Here is a 25,589-nt window from a genome sequence, read left to right as displayed (position 1 = left end):
CACCGCTACCTGCCACTCCGCAGCCGCGCTGGAAAGATCCGGGGTGTGCCGGCAGGGGGAGACGTGGAGGGGTGGGGTTGAGGCCCCTAGGTTTGGTCTTTGATTCCGGAGTGAAGAGAGAGCAGCTTGGAAAAAGCAAGACGGAATCGAGGGGTTTGCCTCCCGCCCCCTCCCCCAGGTAGCGGAGACATCGCGGCAGCCGGAAGGGCGCAGCCGCTCGCTGGGCGCTCACGCAGCAGTCGGGGAACAGGGAGAGCAGCCCCCGAGGCGGAGCCTCCCTCCTGCCTCGGGTTACCGCCGCCCCGACCTGGGGAAGAGAAGCGGGCGCCGCGCTGCCCCCCTCAGCGCCCCGGCCGCGTGGCTTGCGGCTTATTTTCCCAGCTGGCAAGCGTCGCGCTGCAGACAAGGGAATGCCTGTGGTGAGTTGTTTATTTTGTTGAAGTTTGCGGTGGGCCAGAGGGACGTGGGGGGCGAGCGGCAGGCAGCGGCCGGGACTATTTTGTTTAGGTCTCCGTCCACCTGTGTGGTATAAATCTGCCAGCCTCGGGGCGACGGGAACCAGGGTGAGAAAACCCCAGCCCTCCAAAAGGCCCCTTCTTGCCCCTTGTAGACCTAGAACCACCTTTGCTTCTCCACTCTTGGAATCGGCTGGATCCTAGCTAACACCACCCCCAACGCCCCTGATCAGTGCTTCCCGCCCCCGCTGCGAACAGGGCTGGCGCTCCAAAGGGGAGTCAGCGCCCACTCCCCGGGGACAGCTTGCTATTGAAGTTCCTCCCGGGTACCCTCCCCCGTTCCTTGAGGATAGGGGAGCTGAGGACTTGATACGAGGGGTTCTTGTGAAATTAGTGGGAACTTGTTTGGGCTGCTTCCGGCATGAAGTCGGTTCAGGGGTGTCGGGTCAGCCCATTAGTACAAACTGGGATTTGGGTTGGCCAGAGTTTCCCAGCCTGGAGGCTGGAGGGAAGTAAGCGGTTGGCTCCCCGCGGAGCTCAGAGGAACCCCCGGGGCTGATGGCAGTTGCGGCAGCGGCTGCGTTTGCCTGGAAGAAAAGCTTAAATACATTAGCGAGCTGGTAAAGCTTTTAAGGCCTTCTCGGGAATGAGTGGCTGGGTAATGAGAGGTTAATTTTGTTTGGAAGGGAAGGCTGCGCTGGTTTCCTTAGATAAATGGACAGGAAGCGCATTACCTCCGCGCGCTGGCAAGCGACTCCCAAATGCTTTTTGCACCTGCCGCTTTGAGCGGTGCGAGCCGCGGCTGAGCCCGAAGGGATCGCGGGGGCCGGTTGTGTACGCTCGGGTGATGAGCCCCACGCACGCCCCGGACCCTCTCCTTACGGGGGCGCAGCGCTTACCCCTGGCTCTGGCACTCTTCTCTCACACCCAGGTCCTGCGTGTTCCGGAGCTCAGGGATCCCCTGATCCCGCCAAGCCCCCTCCAGGAACGGAAGGGTTAAGAATGATGTAAGTACAATACACAAGCTGCTTGCCGCTGGGCTGTAGGACTCCGGGCTCCTTCACCCCTGCCTTGCGTAGGGTGGACTGGGGAGCAGCAGGGGAGCCTTTACTCTAAAATGGGTTGCACAAATCGCAACCCCGGGTCTGATTCCTGGCTCCTCTGCCCCCGGTGATCTGTTAGAGACCTCGTGTTAGATTTCTGGAAATGGAGATTCTGTATATTAATAGGGGAACAGTTAAGACATCATGTAAAGGTTCAGGATAAGAAACCACATCTTGTTTAGAATCCATTAATGTTGCTGGCATGTGTTTTAATTCTACCCATTTTGCGCGGATGCTTTGCTGTGTCCCCTAATTATACTGTTCCAGTCTCATCTTTTTTTTCCCTGAAAACAAAGACGCAGGAGGAAAGAGTACAAGTGGCAAGAAACGGGGTGGATTTGTGAGTTGTGCAAGCTGTCACTTCACGATTTTTTTTCTGAGTAAAATATAAAAACTTTTATAAGTCATCGATTTTATGTTTGTGTTCTAGCTCCCTCCCCAGATTTTTCTTTGTAGAGTCTTAAAATCCTCCTTAACTTGCAGCATACTAGCTGCGGGAGTGGATGCGCTGTAAGTGACCATTCACTACGCTCTTGCTTCCCAAGCTGATTCGGAATCTTGCTAACAGTCCGAATTTACCCCGCCAATGTGTCAACTAGACTAATAGGAACCACCTTGCAGTTTAATTGTGAAAATTAACATTTTCCTCTAGCAGACTGAACACTTATGCAGCAATAAAAAGTGAATTGTTAGGCGTATAAATATTAAGCTTGTCAAATTTTACAACAGAGGAGCAGTAAAGTGCCTTAGAAAAAATGAAGTTTTTCCTCTAAAGAACAACAGCTCCGTTTCAGGACACCAGGATTTGCAGTGACTCGAGGGTGCCCTCTGTTGATAAAATCTAGAGCATCCGTGTACTTAAGGAGCAGGATGTAGGAGGGAGAAGAGGAAAGGGGGGGAAATCGTAGAAAACCAGGAGTGAAGAGACTCAAACTAAACTGAATTTGATCCTTAACTCTTGGTTATATGTTTTAAAGTATGGTCAATAAAGTAGGATGCTTCTTTCATAGGGGTCGAATTAAATCTTGGGTTAAGGAAGAAGAAACATCTTACTGTTAGTCTTTGCTAGCAAAATACTTTGAAAGATAGTGTTCACATTTGATTACTATTTAAAAGACACTTACCAGTATTTCATTAACTTGATTTCATTTGTAATATGTAGTAATTGTAAGAGAGTAAATTTTTGATTTAACAGTATTTACAACACAGTATCATCTAAAAATCATATCAGATAACTCCCCCCCAAAAGTCATTTCTCCAGGCAACTCTGAAGTTACTATTAAGCATATTATAGATACACACAAGGTTTGGATTATATCTTGGGCAGTGAAAGGTGTGTTTACCACTTGAGTCATCATAGTACGTAACAAGTAAGTAATGAAAAGTTGCAGTAAAAATAGATAGGCATCCTTCATTAGGGACCTAGTGGTTTGTATAATTCAGAATGCGTCTAATGAGTAAGCTGGAGCGTTGGAAGGTTTGCCCTCAATTATCCTGGTCCATTGATTAGCACTTTTTAACATGTGGAATATTAACGTGTCCGTGGTTGATACGAAATTCCTAATTAGAGATTCTAAGTAATGTAGCAGGTAGGGTTGCAGACTGTGACTTGGATATCAGTGAATTTAAAATGGCAGCCCTTTGCCGTTTGGAGAAGGGCAAAGACAAGAGCAGTACGAAGTGGCTCCCGGCCTTTGAGGCCATTCTTGAGATTAGATACCACTTCACACCTACTCATAACAAATTAGAACCTATCAGCAACCTCACAACATGCTTTCCTGTATCTCCACTGGCAACCTCTTTTCTGGCAGACAATTGGTTTTCCCTCATTTTTGGATCCATTCAATCGCAAAAGTAGAAACCGACCTGCCATTGAGTTAATTTGCTAATAGACGATGAAAAATTGTGGAAAAGCCACTGAGCAACAAGAAATCATAGCATAATTATTCTATACTGCATTAAAAACTCACTATCCTCATTAATCTAATGACACTGTAGCCGAACACGTTGAAGTTCGCCCGCTCTCAGACCCCTCCCCGCAGCTTTCAGGAAGGGAAATGTCAAAGGAACAAGAACACCGGAGCCTCGCACAGCTGCCAGCGAACTACGCCGGGAGCTGGCGGGTACCTTCCCAGCCCATCCGATTTGTTCCGGACCGTGGGTCACATTCGGATTTCCAACGCGACTGGGTGCTAGCTTTACCAAAAGTCCGCAACAGGCTAGGAACGCGGTTCCGTAGATGTGATTGGCTGCGAAGGGACCTGCCGCAAGGCTCAGGGTAAAAGCGTCCGCTTCCTCCAAGGAGCCGGAGCCGTAGCTGGAGCTGGAGGGACTGAGTGGGGGTGATGGAAAAAAATGTTTTAATAAAAGTCATGGAGGGAGGTTGAACCTGATCACATTAATTCAAGGAGAGGTCAAAGGCCGGTGCCTTTGTAACGACGCCAGGACAAAGTTGCTATCGCCTGTTTCAATTGGGCGCGAGGAAACTGTAAATCGCAGAAGAGGGTGGAGGGAAGAGCAGAGGAGGGAGCCGGAGGGAGGCTGGGCCCGGGCGCGAAGGACAGGACTCACAGCGGGCGGACGCGGAACTAGAACTACACTGGGCAGGCAGAAAGAAGGAGGAGGCACGGGGGGGCGGGCGCTTTGGGCCCTACGAGTGGCGGGCTGGGCCCAGAGCGCCCGCCTCTCAGCCAATGGAGCTAGAGGGAGGGGCGAGGCTGGGGTGGGGACGACTCGGATTGGCGGGTTTAGGGCGGGCGGGGCGGCAGTGAGGGGCTGAGATTGATTGAGCGCTGGGCTGACGCGCAAAGATATCCTGGCCGGCGGCGGCCGCTGGTTGTGGCTGGCTGCTCCTCTTTTTCGTCCACACCCGAGCTCCACGCCCGGTGAGCCCACGCTGGCCGCGGCCAGGGCGCCCGCGCGCTGCAGGCCAGGCGCCGCACTCGCTCACGGTCTTTGTGTCTTCTCTCCCGCCCCTTCTCCCTCCGCCCGCCGCCGTCTCCGGCCGCCACGATGCCGCTGCGCCCTGTTGCCGCCGCCGCCAACTCGCTCCGCCCGCGGCGCACTGCTCGCTGCGGCGGTGGCGGCGGCCCGTGTCCGACGCGGGCCTGAAGGAGGAAGAAGAGGAAGCGAGGCGCGTCCTCCGGCCCATGCCGCAGCCACGGCCCGGGACACGCTACGGCGCCCGCGCCGCCGCCCTCGCCGGAGCCCACGAGACCTGCATGGACGGGCATGGGCTTGAGAGCAGCATCTTCCTGCGCCGCCGCCGCCGCCCTCGCCGCTGCCGCCGGGGCTGAGCAGCGCCCCCGCCCCCGGCTCTGCCCGCCGCCCCTGGCGCTGCTGCTTCTGTTGCTGCTCAGCCTCGGGCTTCTTCACGCAGGTATGAGGCGCGCGCGTGAGGGGAGCCAGCTCTAGGGCCGAGTGCTTTGTTTCCCGACACCCCCGGTCCCGTAGGCGCTTGCCGGGGCGGAAGGCGGCGTGGCGCGACGGGAAAGGCCTCACTAGCCCCTGCTGTGCGCCTTAGCTAGGCTCGCGGGGCGGCGGCAGGAACACACCCGCTGACCGAACGGAGCGCCCGGGGCGCAGAGGAGAGGCCTCTTCCCCTCCCTCCCGCCTTCCCCGCCTTCTGCTCGGACCGTTGATAAATCTCCCCTCCAACAGCCACTTATCAAAGATGTAGCGGGCGGGGGCTGCGCACCCGAGACAAATGTTCCGGATGCTTTATTGCTCTCTGCATTGGTGTTTACTGAAAGTCAGGCTGGGATAAGGTTTCCGCAGCCGCCGCCTCCTCGGTGGGGTGACTAGGAGCCTTGTGCTGCTTCTCTGGAGTTGGGGGTGGCGACGAGGCGAAGAAATCGCACCAGATGGAAAGATTTTCACCAGAGCTGGAAAACCTGGGGGTTAAACTCGAAGTAACTTAAACTTTTTTAAACTGGGATTTCTTTCATATTTGCGAAAGCTGCTTTTAATTCAGCTTTCAACCTCTTTGGAAAAACTCGTGCTTTGTGGCTAGCCGCGTGTTTTCGGGTTCCAGGAGAGGTTGACAGATGTCTTGCCTTTTGGAGGTTTGGCGCTTCCCCTATGGAAGCAGCGGTGAGGAATCTGTTCTTAACAAAGTAAGCCTTCTTCGCTCTTCTTAGCGAAGATGAGCCTTTTAGCATGTTTTAACCTACTTTTCTTTTTAAAATCGTTTCATTAACACGATGTTATATGTGAGTTACATTTCAATAAAGCTGGGGGGAAAATCTAGGACCCTCTTTACTAATAAGTACCACTTCTAGGAGCAGGTCTAGACAAAGAATTTTTTTAATACCAAATTGAAAGATAATTTATCTTTTAGTTTGAGAACACCTAGAGCATTAGGTAAGTTTTCCTTCGAGATCTTTTTGTCCTGTATTTGTAGGACAGCAGTCACAACGCTCTGATCTGGAGAATACTGAACTTTAATGCCCCCCAACTGTGCGGAGTAATTCTTATTTATTTACTAAGTCATAGCAGCAGTGTTAAAAATCCAGGAGGTCTTTTAAGTAATGGGGGAGAAAATGTGGCATTTGAGGAGGCGACTTAATTTACTTTGCATAACTTTGCATTGTGATGTAACAGCTGCATTTTAACACTGTCACTTGTGGAAACAGACCGAGGTCTTAATAGAGAGTGTAAATAGCAAGTTTTACAATGATTAAGGTTTTAAATTAGTGACTTTAGATCCTTAGAAAATAAAGTCAGTTTGCTTATGGTTACATGCAAAATTTTTTATGACGTGTCAAAAAATCTACTCAGGAGGGTTTTGTGTGAAAAAAATGTGTCCATAATGTCAAAGTGTAGGTTTCTTGAAATGGAAATTGAAGTGGTAGGCAGGACTGTGTCCCTCTTGACTACTTGGATATCGTTTCCTTTAGTTGCCATTGGGTCCTATAACAGGATTGGAATGTGGTCCTTGAAGATTTCTTCGCTGGCCCATGAAAGGCCTAAGAAGTTGGTTTAAAAGTTTAGAAAATTAAGGTGCCTTAGTTCAAGAACTTGGAATGTGAAACTCCTCTCAGTATCCTAACGTACTCACGCTGAAGTCACCATTAGATTCTACCCAGAGTTGCTGTGGTGAGTGATATCTGTGGACAGTTTGTTGGAATGGAGCAGTTAATCTGGTTATAGAAAAGAGGGCTCCTTTTTGAGAGATTTCTTTGAAGAGCAGTGCTATTGAAATGCAGGGGTTGTTTCTCCTCAGAGCAGGGAGCCTAGCCGAGTGCTCTTTACAGATGGGCTACCATATGTTTGATGCCTGGATCCATATAATTTGCCTCTGTACCCCATATGGCTCTGCATTTCACTTAATTCACTTCAGCATATCTGATTTCTTTTATTATAAACTGGTGATTGGGCTGCAGATTCACACATGCAGTCCGGACATTGAGGAAACTGTCTTGAATGGTGAGGTCTTTTTGTCTGGATCATTAATGAAAGCTATAGACCCACAAATCCCTTAGTAAGTGTCATTTACCGGAATGAAAATACTGTCACATCATAGATGATCTGATTTGAAAAATAGATCTGTAGCTGCAGATTTTGAATTCTGCCCTTGGGAAATGAAAAGAATGCTTTTATTCACTTTTTTTTTTTTTTTCCTTAAGCAAATCTCTGCACTTCCTGAATGGAGATCCAATATGGGAGTGCCTTGCTTACTCATACACTTCATGGCCTTCTTGGCTGCATCCTTGAAATTGTTTCTGCTCTGCATTGTCTTGGTATTTTGACAGGAGGCTTACTTTACCGCCTATAACAGGCAAAGTGCGCATTGTCATTATAAATTCATGAAGGCTGGATGTTTCTGGGTGTATGCTGCAAATTAGTCATTATACAGGAGCCTGTGATGGGCCTGAAACTGCTGACCCAAATGCACTTTCTCTCTATTTAGCCCTCCTCCCTCCCATCACCTCTATTCAAAAAGTCTGCTAGAAACCTCATCCAAAACAAAGGAACCCAAGGAGTTCTGGTTTATGTGAGATTTCTCAAAGGAATCGGCACCCACCTGCTATGAAAAAGGGAGGGGGGAGGAAGGAAAGGAACAAAAAAGGAGCTGGGAATCTAAATTCTGCTTTTCTCTTTCTTCCTGAACAGTTGCATCTGCATTTCCATGCTGGTCTTACTTCTGATATTTTATGACTATTTGAAATAATTATTAGTAAGTGTATGCTTGGCTAGATTTTATAGGCCATAAAAAAGAATAGGCACTGCAAGTTTAGCAGAAAGTTCTTGTGCTGTCATTTATATGCTGTCCAAGAACTGTTCATTACTGATTGATCTTGGCCCATATTTTATTTTCTTGCTTACTGCTTACTGTGAAACTGATTTTAAAAGAAATACTGTAGTTACGTCTTTTTTTAAGCTATCAAGTACTGTCTTGAGAATCGCATTTAGTAGAGATGTGACATGTGGAGGAATGAAAACAGGATTTGAGGAAAAGCACCATGCTCTGGGCTTCATACTAGCTGTTTACAATCCAGCCAGAACAAGGCCCTTAGTGTCGCTTTGTCTTGATTTTCCCATCTGTAAAATGGGTTTAATACCATTTGGGGGGTTGTTTGTTGGTTGTATTTTTTGTTCGCATTTTTGCTTTTTTGAGTAAAAATAGTTGAAAAATGATTTGATCTACTTTATAGAGAGGAATTCTATAAATATCAACTTTGGAATGAGCAACATAAAAGGGACCAAACACATAAAGATGTATTTGATTTTTTTAAGTGTGATTTAGTGATAGCTGTAAATTCATAGCTCCAAAATATTAAAATATTTTCATCTTCTCTTTTACTCGTGTTAAATCAAATATCCAGTCTTGACTATATTTTTCCCTTTTTGGTTTTTGAAATTTAAGAACGGTTGGGGAAGTGCCTTAAGAGGTTGTCATTTCCTACCCTTTGTTTCCCCAGCTGATGCCATGAGCAGAGATTACAGGCTATTTTATTCAGATTTGAAAGCAGTTTACTACTGAAAAGATTAAAATATCTTTCTAAGATGATTATTAGGGTTAGTTTTAAGTCTTTATCAGATAAAGTACTAAATCTTGATATTATCCTGAAGTTTTGTTATGCCTAAATCTTGAATAAGTATACATTTAATAATACTCTACTGACTGATTCCCCCCCCCCACAATAGATATTTTATGCCTAGAAAAGATCACAGAGTTTACTGTAGAACAACCTACTCATTTCTCATATGAGGAACCTAAGACTTGACATTGAGGCTCCTCCATGGTTGAGAGACCTATAAAGAATGTGCAAGTAATACAAATACATGTTACAGTTCATTTGTATAAAATTTGAGGTGGATGATAAAAATTGTTTTTCTTTTCAGTAGTTCTCGTGTTCCCATTTTAAGGAATATAGTGTTAAACTGATTGGTGCACACCACTGACTAGTATTGGCAGTTCATTGTGTTTTTTGTGCTTTGAGAGATTTTACAAATTTTTATATGAGAAGCTAGGGGCATACCATAATTTGAAAACTGACTTTTTAAATAGTAGGGCAGTAATCACATGATTTTTCATTACCTCATTTTAGCTTGACTTAAATCATTAAGTTAATGTGAATAAATCATTAAGTTTATGTGAATTGTTGATTTAGGGAAAAAGTAGTTTATATATACTCTAATAATTCTGTCTGTGGTTCTGTTGCTGGAAAAAAACATAGTTGGTGGGATCACCTGTCAGTGTTACGTACTTTTTGATTTAGTGTACTTTTACTGGTGAACTGTTTAGGAGCTGGAATCCTAGTGTGATTGATGTTATGGGATAAGTGAATACCTAGCTTGGTCAAATCAATCACTTCATTTTTTTAAGGGAACATTTACACTTTGTATTGATAGAAACCAGGAGATTAAGTGTTAATTTATATGCAATTTGTTGATAAACATTCCTCAAGAAATGCAGAATAACTTAGTACCTGGATTTTTTCCTGATATTCTTTGCCTATAGCCATAGTAGAATCGGGTAAAGGTGTTTTAACTAATCATCCTGTAATTTAGGAGTTTCCCCTCCCTGAGGTGTGCAGGCTTTACTCGTGTTTTTGTGCATAGACAGTGATTTCCAAAGCAAATTACTTATGCAGTTTTCAAAATCAAAACAAAGTTCATATCTTTGACTTGGTCTTAAAGCAAAGACATCTTTCTCAAAATCTATAAACAATAGCAAAGTTGATAAAATATTTCATTTATCATTCCCTTGTAATTTTACCCTAAGAACACTGGGCTAGACTCCTGTTTACTCACAATGGCCCATGCTTTAGTTTCAAGTTAACTAGCTGCATGCAGTGTTTCTCCCAGTGGCTTACTTTGTGAGAGGCCAGGAAGCACAATACAACCCTATTTCTGAAGGCCTTCTTAAAATAGGAGTATATGAAATAGAACAAACAGTTCCCAGAGGAGAATGTCATTTTCTCATGTAGCTCAGGAAGTTGTGAAGCATTTAAAAAATGTTTGTTCTTATCTTCTTTCTCATAGGTGACTGCCAACAGCCAGCCCAATGTCGAATCCAGAAATGTACCACGGACTTTGTGTCCCTGACTTCACACCTGAACTCTGCCATTGATGGCTTTGATTCTGAGTTTTGCAAGGCTCTGCGTGCCTATGCCGGCTGCACCCAGCGAACTTCAAAAGCCTGCCGTGGTAACCTAGTATACCATTCTGCTGTGTTGGGTATCAGTGACCTCATGAGCCAGAGGAACTGTTCTAAGGACGGACCCACATCCTCCACAAACCCTGAAGTGACCCATGACCCTTGTAACTATCATAGCCATGCGGGAGCCAGAGAACACAGGGGAGGGGACCAGAACCCTCCCAATTACCTTTTTTGTGGCTTGTTCGGAGATCCTCACCTTAGAACTTTCAAGGATCACTTCCAGACATGCAAAGTGGAAGGGGCCTGGCCACTCATAGATAATAATTATCTTTCAGTTCAAGTGACGAATGTGCCCGTGGTCCCTGGATCCAGTGCTACTGCTACAGATAAGGCAAGTGTACTTTTTTCTTCTTTCCTATAACTTTCAGAGTTTGATTCTTCAGACAACTTTTGAAGTGTGATACAAAAGACCTAGTTTAAAAGGAGCTTCTTTTGGTCATCTTGGCACGCAGGGTGGATGAAGAATTAAATGAAAATTACTTGGTAAAAAAATTTCTCAGTGGAATTCTAGGGCTTATGTAAAATGTGGGTCTAAATTTAAATAGGCAGTGATATGAAAAATAAAAAGTAAACATTGAAGTTGGGTTCTCTAGGGAAAAGGCGGGCCTGTTTAATGAAAAAAAGTTCTTTTTTTTTTCCAGTGGTGTCATTTTTAAGTGCAGATGTGTGTGGCTCTTGAAGAAATCCATGTTCAGATTTATCAGATGACTGAAATGGGTGTTCTGAATAAAGAACGCTGTGAAGCCAGAGGCAGTAACCCATCAGGAAATTTTATTGGGAACTTGGAAGCTATAGTAAAATGTAATGGCTATAAGCCAGCTTCTCAGTGGCAAGCCCACAGTGGTGTTTTAGTTCCTAACCTAGTGGTGACCAAGGAAGTTAAGAATTGGATATTGCAGAGCAGTGATTTATAACCCCATGTAATCTCAGGATAACAATGTAAGTCAGCCTGAGGGGAAAACTGACATAGTTAAGTTAAGCTTACCCTGTCTAGCTGCCAGTGTCTGTGGTTGTTGTTTGTTTGGTTGTTTTAAAGAAACTAATACTGAATAGAGATCCTCTAAGCCAATTTTAAGGCACCAGTGTCTTAGTGCAAGTAGGTGGAGAGGAGCTATGACTGGCTTTCCAGTTGCCAGTCCGAGCTGATTCAGGTGTTAATAAATAAAGCAGTCAAAAAGGGTTGTCCATGAAAATAGTGTCCCAAGTAAGCAGCAGCTCCTTCACTGTCTCCTCCAACCACAAAATCACACATACAGGTTTTCTCATCTTGCTTGATTTCCTTTGTTTATCTTTTCATCAGTTGGTTTAGACTAAAATATAATTGACAGGGAACAAGCTTTTATAATACTTATGACAGTTCTTTTGATTCCAGGACACCTCCCTTGCCTCCACACATATGGGGCATAGTTATTAAGTGAATTTAAATTATTTTACTTGACATTTTGTGGAGGGAATTTTACAGCACCTCCAGAGATGTATGGAGACACCCCAGGGTTGTCACAAATCTAAGATTAGAAGTCATTGCTCTGAACAAAGACTATTACATCAGTCTAGACATCTTAGGGGAACTTAAAACTATTTACACTTCAACTCCCAATAAAGCCCAAGCTTACCTTTCCAAACCTTATATCTCAAACTTTTCTTCCTCTGTGTTTTACAAGTATGCAAATAACTTTTCCTATCTGTATATTAAAATATGTATTTGCTGTATGTTATGATATGAAGTTAATATAATTATGAAGTCATAAGACAAGCCATGGGCAAAAAATCCATCATTATTGCAGTCATAGGATATAAAACCTGGGAATATTCTTTGGAAAGACATAACACTGAAAATTCAAGAAGACAGTTCCATTAGGAATGTAGAAAATCATCAAAATCATTGTGTAAATAATTGAGGGCTTGGAGTGGTATCCTTCAAACGATACTTTTGAGATTAATAAGTGCTGTGTGCATGGGAAAATACAGTTGACCCTTGAACAACATGGGTTTGAACTGCACCAGTCCACTTATGTGGATTTTTATCCAGTAGTAAATACTACAGTACTACACGATCCACGGTTGGTTGAATCCTTGGGTGCAGAACTCTCGATATGGAGGGCCAGCTATAAAGTTATGTGTGAATTTTCAACTGCACAGGGGTCTTTGCCCCTAATCCTCCTGTTGTTCAGGGGTCAGCTATATTGTTTCTTTTCACAAGCCCAAAGTTTTGTTTTCCAAGCCTTCCATCCAGTCACATGTCACTTCTGTTTGGTGTTCAACCTTTCAAAATTTTATACTTTTTACTGATCATGTTGAAAATATTTGGGGACAACTGGTTACCTTATGCGTATTAACATTATATAAATGGAACAGTTGACGCTGAAGGACTTTAGATCATTCTATTTCAGTTGTGGTTGAATCTCTCATAGTTTTTAGCAAATAAAATACAATTTGTTTTCTCCTTCACTTTGGTAAGGATCAAAGATTTTACCCATTCCAGAAAGGAGAGGGGAAAAAGTATCCTCTAACATAGATTCAAGCAGACAGTGAGAATATTTGGTCTTTAATTGCACTATTGGAAAGTATTTCCCCACATCTGGTGACCATGCTGTTCAGCAACAAATTACTCTATGACCTCTAGTAGTTGTTTTTTTCCTTCTTCTTTTTGTAACTCTCTCCAAAGCCCCCAAAAGCATCTGGAATGTTACTGTTGAGGGCCTGTCTCCATGTTGGTATGGCTTCTGCTGGTGAAACCAAACAAAGGCCTAAAATTTTGCACTGCAATTTCCTTTTACCAAGCCAGGGCCAAAATAAAACCTTTTAAAAATTCTAAGCAATGAAAAAATGATGGCAATAAAAAAAAAAACAATGAGACAAAAAAGTACATAAGAAATAAGTTCCAAAAAAGATCTAATTTTTTTTCCTTGATGTCTACTGTAATACTGTTTTCAAGAAACCTTTAAGAAGAATTTTTTATATGAGTCCCAGCTTTACTGAGACGTTAAACACGTACATAGACCAGCTATTGGATAACCCAGCACTGCACATTGCAGATACTGTGTCATCCTGTGGTCAAGCATTTTTAATGACCTGTGTGCTCAGTGTCACTAGATTTAAAGACTGACCAATGATGTCATATCATAGAGGCTGGCTGATTGTGATGCCGAAATTATAGTATTTAAGCAAACATTCATTTCACCACCTTCGGCACTAAACTGAAGCACTAGACTCAGGTGTTTTGCTCAGGGAAGTCCCTAAGGCAACTCAGTCCTGGTAACCTGGCTTCTTAAGCAAGTCATCTTCAAGGCTGTCTTTGTGAGCTCTACCTGCCCCTAAACACCCACGTTTCAAACCTCATTACGAAAAGACAAAGCTTGGGGGGAAAAAATCTGAACTACAGAGTCACCTGTATACTCAAGGGGTCATTTATTAGCTAAGACTTTTCCTTATCCACTTGGCAAGCAGTGAGTGTAGGGCAGCAAGACCTGCAGTGCTTGACAGTTTGGCCTCATCTTCCCTTGTCTCCTTTCTCTCCCCCTTCCCTGGGAAACATCGGTCATGCTGTGTGCAGGTATGCCTTCTCAGGGCCGCTGGGTTTATGTCGTGCCCTCCACCAGCCTGTTGGGGATCCCTTCCCAGGAGTCTGTATGGTTGGCCACCTAGCCAGCTAGATGTGTTCCTAAAGGGGACACCAGGGCTATTTTTTCATCTCTCCCCGCCCTGGGGCTGCCGGGGTTCCTGGCACACCTGCTCACCTCTGCTGAGATCCATGTCAGCTCTGGGCCACATTCTACACCTTTGGCTGTAAGGGGCAGCTTCTGGCCTGCAGGCACTCTGCGGGAGAGAGATGAGAGAGGGGGCAGGCTTAGAACTGGCAGCGCTGGCTATGTGGGAAGAAAAGCAGTTTCTGTTTGGGGCTGGGGGTGGGGGAGGGGACACAATGCCAGTATCTCTCCTGGGCCTCACACAGGTAAATAACCAGGTCATCTGTGGGGATGCTGGGCTTCTGTACCTTCTCTTCCACATTCTCTTTGCCAGCCTCTCAGTCTCAAATCCTTTTTACTTCATTCTGTGTATCTATGTATCCCTGTTTATGTGGATTTAATAGGGAATTGTATATGCCATGATTACAGGAGGTGATTTTGGTATAAATTATTTTATGAAAGGATTCTGCACTTTACAAATGTATTCCTAGTAACATGTATGAAAAGCACCAATCTCTCGGGTGCATTTAAAATGATTCCTTTAACCAAAAAATTTCAAGGATGAATTTATTACACACCTAAACAATGGCAATATTTTTAAAAATTATTCTGTACAAATAATTGGTATACCTTTGCTTTGTTTTTCCTTTTGTTTTAACGTAATCATGTCCTTTCTCATCACTCTAGCTTTTGTATGCTGTTCTTCAAACTCAGTGAAACAAAACTGCAAGTAGGAGGGGTGATTGAGATGACAGCAGGTCCTTTTATAGATCTTCAGATTTTTCTGTACTTCATCCTTTAGTGAGAGAAAGTGGTTTACCTTCAGGCAGTTTGACTTTGGGGAAGAGGTGTGTTCTTTGTGCTTGACCAAGCCAGGTGGCTGTTGAACAGGTACTCTGAGGTGCCTTGTAAATTCTTGCTGCTGCCATGGGCCACCAGCTCCAGGTGACCCCATGGGCAGTAGCTTTCAGTACCTATCCAAAGCATGGTAAGAGACCCTCTCTTTGAAAGTCCGTAATTATCCCTAAGTCTCAAACTCTGGCTACTTTCTGGGAAATTTCCTGAAAACTTCCACTGGTTGATGATGCTAGAGATACAGGAAGACTTAGTCCCTTTGACCCATTCTTGCTTACTATCTTCATCAAACTGTATAACCCAAGGTGTTCCCTGATGATAAAATACTCTTCACTTGTAGGGTCCTAGAGCATGATTGGATCCTGTGCTCCTTTCTGATGCCCCTTAGCATGAACTGTTGTTCGACAACCAAATGTGGGCATGTAAACCAATGTTCTGGGTCATTCTCTGTTGGTTACAAAATCAGAGCCAGACGCGCCTGCATTGCAAAGCCCTTCCACTGTCTTTTTTAGGCATATCTTTGGATCAAGGTTTGGAAATCTGTCCTCTCTTGACCCTAGGCCTAGTGCATTTTTTTGTAGCCAAGTTTTTGTAACCAATTATGTTTTTAGTATCTTTATGCAGATAATGTGAGCTACACAATGGTGATCATTCTTATTTTTGTGGACTAAGGAAGATGCCTCATCCTTCCCTCTGCTGGATTGTGTTTTGAATACATGGACACTGTGCTTACATGCAACATTGTTACAGAAGGGACACGTGGCAGTTTCTTTGAGAATATAGAGCCCTTTCCTTTCAGAGAGCACAAGCTGTCTTGCAGATACGTTGTAACTAATCCTTAAAATCTGAGATTGCTCTCTGTTTTGTTATGATTATCTGTTATGCAGCTAATTCTTGCCATCTTTTTAAGATTTGCATCTTGTCATGGTCCTCCTTGTTTTGCAGAAACGCTAAAAAAAAAAAAAAAAAAAAAAAAGTTGTAACACCAGTTGAGGCATATTGCAGAACAGATGGGAAAGAAGTTTGCAGTTGTAGCTCCCAGCTCGTATACTATAATCATTTCTCTGATAAAATGTATAATGTGGTGCTGCATTTGAAACACCCAGCATTAAAGGGCCTCTTGTCCATGGGAGATGCAGAGGTGAATGTTGTCTCTGCCTCAGTCTAAGCACATAACTAAACTTTGCAACAGTCAGTGGAGAATTGTGGGGTTTGTGTGTGTGTGGGGGGGAAGCCATTTGCAGGGTTTCCTTTTAGAACATTGGTGGCCCACATTATAAGCTGGTTCCAAGTGCTGCGAGTTGTCTCGGGTGTCAGGAAGGACCAGGAGGTTGGGCCAGAGAGATGGGCTGCTGTACCCAGGGCCTGACTGTCCCCACTGGTCACCATCACAGGTCAGTGTTCTTACTCCTAGGATTTGTCACAGTCTCCCTTTTCACCTCCCACTGTTCAGGTGGCCCCTCACCTGCACCCAGGTCTCCTCACTCCTGTATACCCTAGCAGGCTCTAGAGCCCTGGCTGCCACTGTTGAAAGGTTGTTGATCTTTGATTTAATACCAGAAAGCTTTCTAGGGAATTTGACCATCAGTGTCACCAGTTCTTAGTTAAAATCATTTTTTCAGGGTTCCATCTCATCTTTAAGACACATGAAAGCATGTCTTAGGTAACCTTATCCTCCCTGAATTTATTTATTGTAGAGATAATATTGAAACATTAAAGAATAGTTTTCAGAAAAGCAGAAATCAGCTATAATTCCAGGTGGTAGTATTCCTATTTGTCCTTTTCTGTTTCCTGCATAGCTCTCGTTTGTACTGGATTGTAAGGTCTCAGGCCCAGAAACTATTCAGCTTTGCTTCATAGAACTATATGAAACTTCAACATATTGCCTGGAGGTAAAAGTATATGTGGGCAAAGGAAGCAGGAAAAGAAGGAGAAATTTTTAGCTCCATGATGTATCTGTAAGTGTGAAAGATCATTTTGTAAGGTGAAAATGGGCCTGCCTTGGTTATTCTTTATGCTGTACTTTCCAAACAAGATACACCTTTATATTGTTCATACAGATTCATGTACTCTGGGTAATGAGTCTTTTATCATCTTTCTGTTCTCTGGAATAGAATGAAGAAACACGGAAGATGTTGGTGGAAACTGTCTAAAAATGTATAAAATTTGTGTCTGTGTATCTTGTCAGTTTTATATTTTGAATCTCTCTGTGCCGCTCCCTCTGTCCCAGATGTGGTTTGGAAGGACAAAAAGGACCTTCGTAATCCCCCGTTTATAAGTGAAATCAACCCACCGCCTGCCTGAGCCAGCCAGGATTCCATGCGAGCGCTGTGGGCCTCTACTCCTTTAAAACAAATCCACACTCCTTCATGGTTTAAACCAGAGGCAGGAGGCCAAGTCTGATGCACAGCTGAGAGTTAGAACTTGTTTTTCTGTCACATTTCCAAATGTTTCTCTCTGCCCTGTTAAATTTTCTTTGAGTTAACATTTTGGGAGGAAGGGGCAAGAAGGAAACATTGGATGGTTGGTACTTTTTTTGTTGGCTTCAATTAATGCTAACCAAACAGTTTCTGCCTGTGCGGAATGTGGGATAGTTACCTACAGTGTTGAACAATGAAAAATGCTACCTTACCCATTTTGTCTTTATTTGTTTTGACTGTAGTAGAACTTGCTCTTCCACTGTTTTGAATTTTGTGTTCTCATGGGTGGGGTAACTTCAGGACTTCTTAAACTGCTCAGCTTGTCAGTAAGTAATAACTAACAAGAATAGCAGCACCCATCTAAGATGCAGAATTTAGCTGGAGAGCCTTGTAGTGAAAACATGATGCTGTTGGGTCTAGAAAGAACTTCAGGTGAAGTTGGGTCTGTGGAGAGAGGGGCTCTGTATGTCCCAGTTAGCTGGTTATTTTAAGAGTTGGAGCCCAAAGTACCTTTGCTACTGCTGGTGGGGTTCTTTCAGTGTTGGAACTTAGTATGCACACTGTGGATAGAATTGATGTGACAGCACTTAAATACTAACTTCCCATCTGCTCTGCATGTGCTCCTGAAAAGGGGGTCAGGGTTTAATCTTTCATCTAAAGGTGTGTGTGAGTACACACATAAGCACACATGTGCATTTATGTGGTGTCCATGCTTTCCCCGCTCCTTGCCTCAGGAAAATGAAGACAGAAGGATATTGTTTTGTAACTTTCCAGTTAACTGGCTTCTTGGAATATATGGTCACTGCCTCTAACCACCTTGTTCCTGGGCTTTGCTTTTTTTTTTTAATAGCCCTGGGAACCTGAAATTGAACCTACAAGTGACAGAGTGTGAGTGTATGTGGAGACCTTCAAGCCCTTTTACTTTTAAATCACCCAAACTGAAAAATGATCAATGAGACTGTGATTTCCTAATCCCCACTGGTTTGGGAAACAGCTGTGCTGAACCTAAGCCCAGAGCATTAGCCCGAGGTCCTGCTAGAGCCTGGGGATCTGTGGCCCTGTGCCCATCGCGCCCCCTCCCCCCAATTAGGAGGGAGATCCCTGAAAGCAAGACTTGCTAGGGCAGATTCCTTCCCCTAGAGTTACTGCCTCTGGCCCTGGCTGTCACCTTTCAGAATATTTTTAGCCACTGGTCTAAAGCACAGTGGCAGCCTCGGCCTGTAATACTGTCCACACATATCTAACTTCGCATCTGGGAGTGTAGTGAGTTCCTACATTTGCTGGCCTCCTCAATGCAAAGTCCGAACACAACAAACAAACAAGAAGTTCCCTTTGGAGTTCTCTGAGTGCCAAGACTGTGAGGACCAGAGGCCTTTCCTCCCCAAACTCAGCTCTGGTCTGTACAAGGAAGCTGGCCAATTTCCTTGTCTCTGAGCCTATTTCTACTTCCAGCCTTCCTTGTTTTAAGTGTACAGAAATTGCTCTTTGGAAGTCGACTTTTTTTTTGCCTATCCCTTTTATGTGTCATCTCTGGGCCTGCTTCCCTTTCTCTCTCACATGCTCTTTCCAGCCACTGAGCTTAATGCTTCTCCCCTGGACCACCCTAACAGCCTCAACTGTGGGTGTCCTTTCCCTCTGGTTTGGTTTCTTCTTTCTCCATCTGCTGCCAAGAACCCCTCCAGCAGCCAAGGCAGCCCTTGTTCCTGCATGTATTACCTAGGGCAACACTGAAGAATAAATAAGTCTGATCCATTCCATTTCTCTGGAATCCTGTAAATGTTCCTAGAACAGAATTCTGTGGAAAGAGACTCATGAGCATAGAGAAACCTATTTTGATATCCTTAGAAGGTAGGAGATTTTTATTGTCTCATTCAGGACTTAAAAGAAGTCTAGAGTAAGATTTTTAACCTGCCACCCTCCTCTTAAACACATGTACTACTGTCTTCCTGTTAGTATCTTGTCCTAGTCCAATGAAATTACTTAAGAAACTATACTCTTGTAGATCTTAAGTTCAGATTTCCTATAGGTAGATAGCTGATATGTAGGCTGAGTCACAATGGTAAAATTACATTCGGTTCATCGATTTTGACGGATTTTTTTTCTTAGTTTTTCAGAAAAATTATCAATGACATCAGTTATTAACCAATGCAACATTTTTTCCTTAAGTATGGTACATATACTCTCCTAGATTTTGTATGAAACTGTTCAAACAGAAAGTTATTCTAGATGAATACGCTTTTGTTTCCTGCTCCACAAAAGGGAGAGAGATCCAGAGTTCTCCCCAGTACAGCCGAGATACTTCCTTATGGTGCTTCAGAGCTTCCTAGGCTCAGACTCCTCAACATTTAGAAAAACTGACCCTCTGAAGTTAAGATTATGTGTTTTAGAGCTGGAGATAGAACACGTGTATTTATTTCTTTGAAGCATGTGCTCTTGTTGGAATGGTTTCTTGTTTTGCTCAGCCTTGAGGACTGAGTGTAGAGGCTGTACTCCACTGATCTGGTAAGAGCAAAGGGGCCATGGGCACAGCGTTCTCTTATTCTCCCACAGTCGCCTGTTTTTTCAACCTATAACTGCACCCAGAGGATCTGAGGAAGTAGACATATCAGCTAATTATATGAAATAAAATTAATTTTAGCTTCCTTAACACAAGCAGAATCTTAATTAGGTACAGGTCAAAATTGTTTCTCTATGTTCCAGGCTGATTTCTGTGACTTTCAGTTTGGTTTGCGGGCCCATCTTAATCCAAGAGATGGAGTCCCTTGATCTTAAAGTCCAGTTCTGGTATTAGAGAAATCTAGTAAGGTCCTGCACTTGCAGTGCCAGATGGCCTGATTAAACACCAATAAATGTTTCTTCCAAAATACAATGAGCACAAATAGTTAAATGCACAGCCTGTGGGGAATCCTACTGTTTGAAAACTTCTGTGCAGCACTTTGCAAGGCTGTTGAGCCTGGGGAAGCTCTGTCTGTGCATTGCCAAGGCAATGCCTGGTTCTCTGGGCTGCGTCGTTTTCATTTAATTTTTTTTTACTTTCCTGGTGGAAAGGAGAGGCAGCTGCCTCTAAATATTGGTATTTCACAGCAAACCTTAAATCCTTATTGCCTTACTCGTGTGGAAAGGTTGATTTGTAGCTGCTATCTTGCTCTTCCTAAGAGACCCGTTGGGTGGTAAAGATCTCAGGGAATGAAACATTAAAAATGAATGAGGGGACTGGAGTAGTTTGTCTGAGGTGAGGGTTGGGAGGGGCTGGGTGGGGGAGGTTTAACAAAAGGCACTGGTGTTTTAAATGCACAGAAATGCCATCCATCAATAATACATGGTGTGGCATAGAACAGATGTGCCAAATTGAGTTATTACAGCATATGGATCAGTTCATAGAGGGGGGAAAGTAAGCAGCATAGCTGGTGTTTTTAAATTATCTGTTTGAGAGCTTTAGAATACAATTTTGAATGTCCTGTTTTTACCCTCTGACAGCTGCTGGTTGGAAATATAAAGCGTGTGGAATTACCAAACATTCCAATTAAATTTTGAGTGTTTTTAAAGTAAGAATTATTGAGAGTGAATAAATTTTGTTTTTTTTTTTTTTCTGAAGAGGGAGACAGAATCTGAAAATGAATTTCTGGCCCTTCACGGCTGAGTGCCTGCTTTTTAAGACCTCGAGTTGTAATTAATTGTATGAGGAATGAAATTACATTACAAAACTTAAGTCATGTGAAACTGTTACCTAGTGTTTTCTTCTACATTGATTATATCTCTAGGTATCTCTTCAGTACCTACTTAAACTACAGAGGACCACTCAGGAAACCTCTCTCATGCTTTGAGGTTGCTTCATTACCCTCAGCATCTTGATTCAAGGGCTAATTCTATACATATGCTCCATGCGAATTACTTTACCTAAAGGAGGAACAACAAGAGAAATACCAGCTTCGTTGTTTCATAGAGAAAATCACTCCTAGGAAATTGGACAGACAAAAATCCATTAGGTAAACTGGAATATTTTGTAAGTGTAGAAAGTATGCAGCAGTCAAGCTTTAAGTTTTACTTGATCTTCTAGAAGTAATGGGAGTTACTGTCAGTGTCACAGGCATAGCAGAGGACAATAACGTGAGAGTGTTTGAAATGACTCCTGAGTTGGAATTCGTGGACTTGGTGAGAGCTGGAACTATTCCACTCGTCTTAATATTGACCCTTGCTTGCCTTTTTAGAAACTTGTTTGGAATTGGATCTCTCTGGTGTGTTGTCCCAACAAAACTAATTCCTCTGTTTTTCCTAAGGTGAACTAAAAAGTACTTAATTCTTGCAGATAACGCCAAGTTGGTTTAAATTTGAGGTTTGTTAGACTGGAAGGACAAATGGCCTAGCTGTTGTAGAAGAGTTCATTTACTCTTTGAGTGTGGATGTTCTAGTTGAAAATGAGGAGAGTGGCTGCACGAAAAGTCTATTACTCTTATTGTAGCCGTCTGTATTAACTTGCAACTCTTCAGGTGCAGAATTTACTTGAATAAATCTTTTTCACCTCCAAGGGATCCCAGCTTGCCTTAAAAAAGCACTTGTCAAACTGGCTTTAGAGCCACCAAATAAATCTATTTTATAGTCCCATTAGATATCTAGCTCAAAATCCCACTCGCTCTGGAAGGTCATATGGTTGGATGCACAACAAATTTCCTGAATCATCTCTGGTACACCTCCTTCAGGTTGTTAGGAAGGTGTTGAAATGTGAGAAGGCTGGTCATTAAATTAAATTGAGGCTCAGGGTAATTAGGAAGGGAGAAAACCAAGCATTTTCATAGTGCATTGTCTGGCTTTTAGTTGCAGCTGCAAACAACGGATATGAATTTAACCAGTTGCTACAGTGCAGCTGGTTCAGATCTGGCTTTATAACTGGCTGAAATGAAATGAAATGGCTGGAAAATTCCAGTCAGGTAACACTGGTGGTAACATGTGGAATTAAATAGTGTGAGCAAATGCTGGCCGAGCTGGGGAAAAAGCCCTTCGGACGTAAACTTGAGGGTGGTGGTGAGGACTTGTAGAGAGCCGGGTGGGGAGGGCCCGGCATGGCCTTTTTAACTAGGGTCTATTGTTTTGATTAGCCCCCTTGCAGGAGGTGGAAGGTTCCCCCCATCCAGAGTAATCTGTAGAGTGTTTGGCTTGTCCACCTCCCTCCTTGACTGAAGTCACCTGATACTTTTTTTTTTCTTCAAGAAGAAAGAATAATTGGGATTGACACATATACACTATTGATGCTATGTATAAAATAGAAAACTGATGGGAACATACTGTACAGCACAGGGAACTCTATTTAATGCACTGTGGTGACCTAAATGGGAGGGAAGTCCAAAAGGAGAGGGATAGGTGTGTATGTATGGCTGATTCGTTTTGCTGTGCAGTAGAAGCTAACACAACATTGTAAAGTAACTATACTCGTTTTGCTGTACAGTAGAAGCTAACACAGCATTGTAAAGTAACTATACTCCAGTAAAAATTAATTTAAAATAAAATAGTTATCTGAAAAAAAAAATAAGCTGTTACCTCAGTTATTGACAATAACTCAGATCTCAAAGCATAGTCTTTTTTCCCCTTGGGGACCGTTTTCCCACCTGTGTGACCCAGAAGGCCCTGTCTCTTCCTCGTCATCTTCCTTCCATCCCCTGCGGCAGAGATGTTGAGGATGTTGGAGACAAAGGTGTTCAAGGTTCATTTTTTAAAATAATTGTTCTAATTAAGGAAATAAAATCGGTTCACTAAAGGGAAGCTTTTGTATTATCAGTAGTTTTTTCTCCATGATTGTCTGCTTAACTTGGAGGGTTGAGAGTGACTGGGGAACAGATTTCTGAGAAGTCGAAGGGCCATCGTGCTGTTTGGGGAAAACATTTGCTGTAACTAGGTTTAGGGTATTTAGTCTCTGCCAGTGCTTGGGAGCTGCATTTGCTAAGTGAGTTTGCTGTCACAGTGATTAGTCAGTCATGTGAAACATTTGATTAAGGGACTTAAGAGAAATCTTTCCTGAGGCACATGATTGGTAGCTGTTGCTGGGATGGCCCCCTCCTCAGCTTTCCATTTCCTCCCTCAGTGTTTATAAGTAAGTTTGTAGTGATGAGTCATGGGATATGGTTTTAGCGTCCAAGGGAGAAACTTTTTAGAAATCAAAGTTCTGGTAGGTTTATTGTTAATTAAGCCACTTAGAGCTTCTGCATAACTGAGAACGGAATCTTTTTTTCTCAGAGCTCTACCACAGCTCACCTGTTTTTGGAAGGAGACAAGATATAAATTACCAATAAAAATTGCCTGTATCCCAACAACAGCATTGTTCTGTCTTAGGAAAATGAAAATTTTTTCCTGAGGCACATTCCCCGGATCTGTGTTAAATTCTCATTCCAAATACATAGGACTTTAAAAAGTTTCCCTAACAGTGACACCATTCATTTGCAAGGCAGAAGCAAAGAGGCCTAGTCTGGAGATTCTGTCTCTAGCCATTCAACTCCAGAATGGAGAGCAGCTCTTGCCACACAAGGATGCACCGTCCTGTATCCCTCCCATCGTGTTAAACTTTGTACGCGTTCCTTCCCCACAGATCACCATCATCTTCAAAGCCCACCGCGAGTGTACAGATCAGAAAGTATACCAAGCTGTGACAGATGACCTGCCAGCTGCCTTTGTGGATGGCAGCACCAGCGGAGGGGACGGCGACATCAAGAGCCTGCGTATTGTGGAGAGGGAGAGCGGCCGCTACGTGGAGATGCACGCTCGCTACATAGGGACCACGGTGTTCGTGCGGCAGCTGGGTCGCTACCTGACCCTCGCCGTCCGCATGCCTGAAGACCTGGCCATGTCCTACGAAGAGAGTCAGGACCTGCAGCTGTGTGTGAACGGCTGCCCCCTGAGCGAGCGCATCGATGACGGGCAGGGCCAGGTGTCTGCCATCCTGGGGCACAGCCTGCCTCACACGTCCTCGGCCCAGGCCTGGCCTGGCTACACACTGGAGACTGCTAATGCTCAATGCCACGAGAAGATGCCGGTGAAGGACATCTATTTCCAGTCCTGTGTCTTTGACCTGCTCACCACAGGGGATGCCAACTTCACTGCCGCAGCCCACAGTGCCTTGGAAGACGTGGCGGCACTGCACCCCAGGAAAGAGCGCTGGCACATTTTCGCAAGCAGTGGCCTCGGAACTCCCCATGGAGACAGCCATTTGTCTGTCAGTCTAGGCCTCGTGTGCTCCATCCTTATCGTGTTTTTGTAGGGGTTGTCTTTTGTTTCTGTTTTTGTCTATAACAAAATTTTAAAATATATATTGTCATAATATATTGAGTAAAAGAGTATATATGTATATACCATGTATATGACAGGATGTTTGTCCTGGGACACCCACCTGATTGTACATATTGTGTTTGACTGTTTTCACGTCTGTTGGATGTAGTGTTCTTTGATTGTATCGATTTTGTTTTGCAGTTTTGTGAAATGTTTTATAATGTCCCTGCCTGGGGACCTGTTAGAAAGCACTTTATTTTTTATATATTAAATATTTATGTGTGTACCTGGTTAGTATGTATATAGTACACGTGCACAGACATCGTACGCAGCGTTCCCTTTGAAGATGACCGGCGATGTTGTTTGTAGCTCTTCCTGGCTGCGCCCTCCTGTCCTTTCCCACTGCTGCTTATCCCACGCACGCAGCTTTCACCTGCCGCCTCCTGGTGCAGCTGCCTTGTTCCTTTGAACTAGGACCTTACCGTCTTCTTCTGCCCTCTCTCGATGTGGAAGGACAGTTAACCCCCCTCCAGGTGCTTTTGGCTGTTAAACACTGATTCTAGGCCCTCTCCCTCTTTTACAGCTGTCACTTTTTCAGAGGGTGGGGAGAATGTTAGTACAGTTCTTATTAACTAGGATTGTTATATCTGAGCTCTTATAGTATGGTAGGTTGAATGAAAACTGCTGTTTTTATAGGTCAGAAGGGGCTAGTGATGACAATTTCATAGATAAATACCAGGCATCTTGCTAGACCCCGGCAGCTCTCAGACTTTTGTCATCCCGTGTCCTTGTGTAAACTGTAGCTTTTCCCTCTTTTGACTCTATTCTACATTGAACGAACAAAACGCAAAAACATAAATTGAGTGATCATGCCTTGCTCTTATCTCTGTAATTTCTGCAAGCCCACATTCTTAGCCTTCTCTTCCTTGGCTGTTTGGGCTCAGAAACACACTGCTGCCTGTGTTCACACCCAGTAAGCCCTCCTCAGTCTCACTTTAGGACCCCAGGGACTGGGGTTTGTTAGATTCTTTCTTTAACATCAAGGCCCAGATCCCATCACAAAGTTTTCCTCTTCCTTGCCCTCCACACTGAGGCCTTCCTCACAGCCTTTGACATATCTGTGTGCATAATGGAGTGGACTGGGGCGCTCA

The 25,589-nt window shown here is 43.9% G+C and overlaps 1 protein-coding gene across 1 annotated transcript; it reads left to right on the top strand.

Moving 5' to 3' along the window:
- Positions 1-4,774: 4,774 nt before the first annotated feature.
- Positions 4,775-24,718, top strand: RGMB (repulsive guidance molecule BMP co-receptor b). The gene is made up of 3 exons (XM_079703268.1): positions 4,775-4,937; positions 10,049-10,557; positions 23,762-24,718. The coding sequence occupies exons 1-3, from the start codon at positions 4,790-4,792 to the stop codon at positions 24,428-24,430; spliced, it is 1,326 nt and encodes a 441-aa protein (XP_079559394.1). The 5' UTR covers positions 4,775-4,789; the 3' UTR covers positions 24,431-24,718.
- Positions 24,719-25,589: the final 871 nt, after the last annotated feature.

The sequence above is a fragment of the Hyperoodon ampullatus genome, assembly GCF_949752795.1.
Source record: "Hyperoodon ampullatus genome assembly, chromosome: 4".
NCBI lineage: Eukaryota > Metazoa > Chordata > Mammalia > Artiodactyla > Ziphiidae > Hyperoodon > Hyperoodon ampullatus.
The sequence above is the reverse complement of the archived record's forward strand: the minus strand, read 5'-3'. Positions and strand labels throughout refer to the sequence as shown.

Coding starts and splice junctions, on each gene's coding strand:
- RGMB (XM_079703268.1), top strand. CDS start 4,790: ATGGGCTTGAGAGCAGCATCTTCCTGCGCCGCCGCCGCCGCCCTCGCC. Junction 4,938..10,048: donor CCTCGGGCTTCTTCACGCAG/GTATGAGGCGCG, acceptor TCTTTCTCATAG/GTGACTGCCAACAGCCAGCC. Junction 10,558..23,761: donor GTGCTACTGCTACAGATAAG/GCAAGTGTACTT, acceptor CCTTCCCCACAG/ATCACCATCATCTTCAAAGC.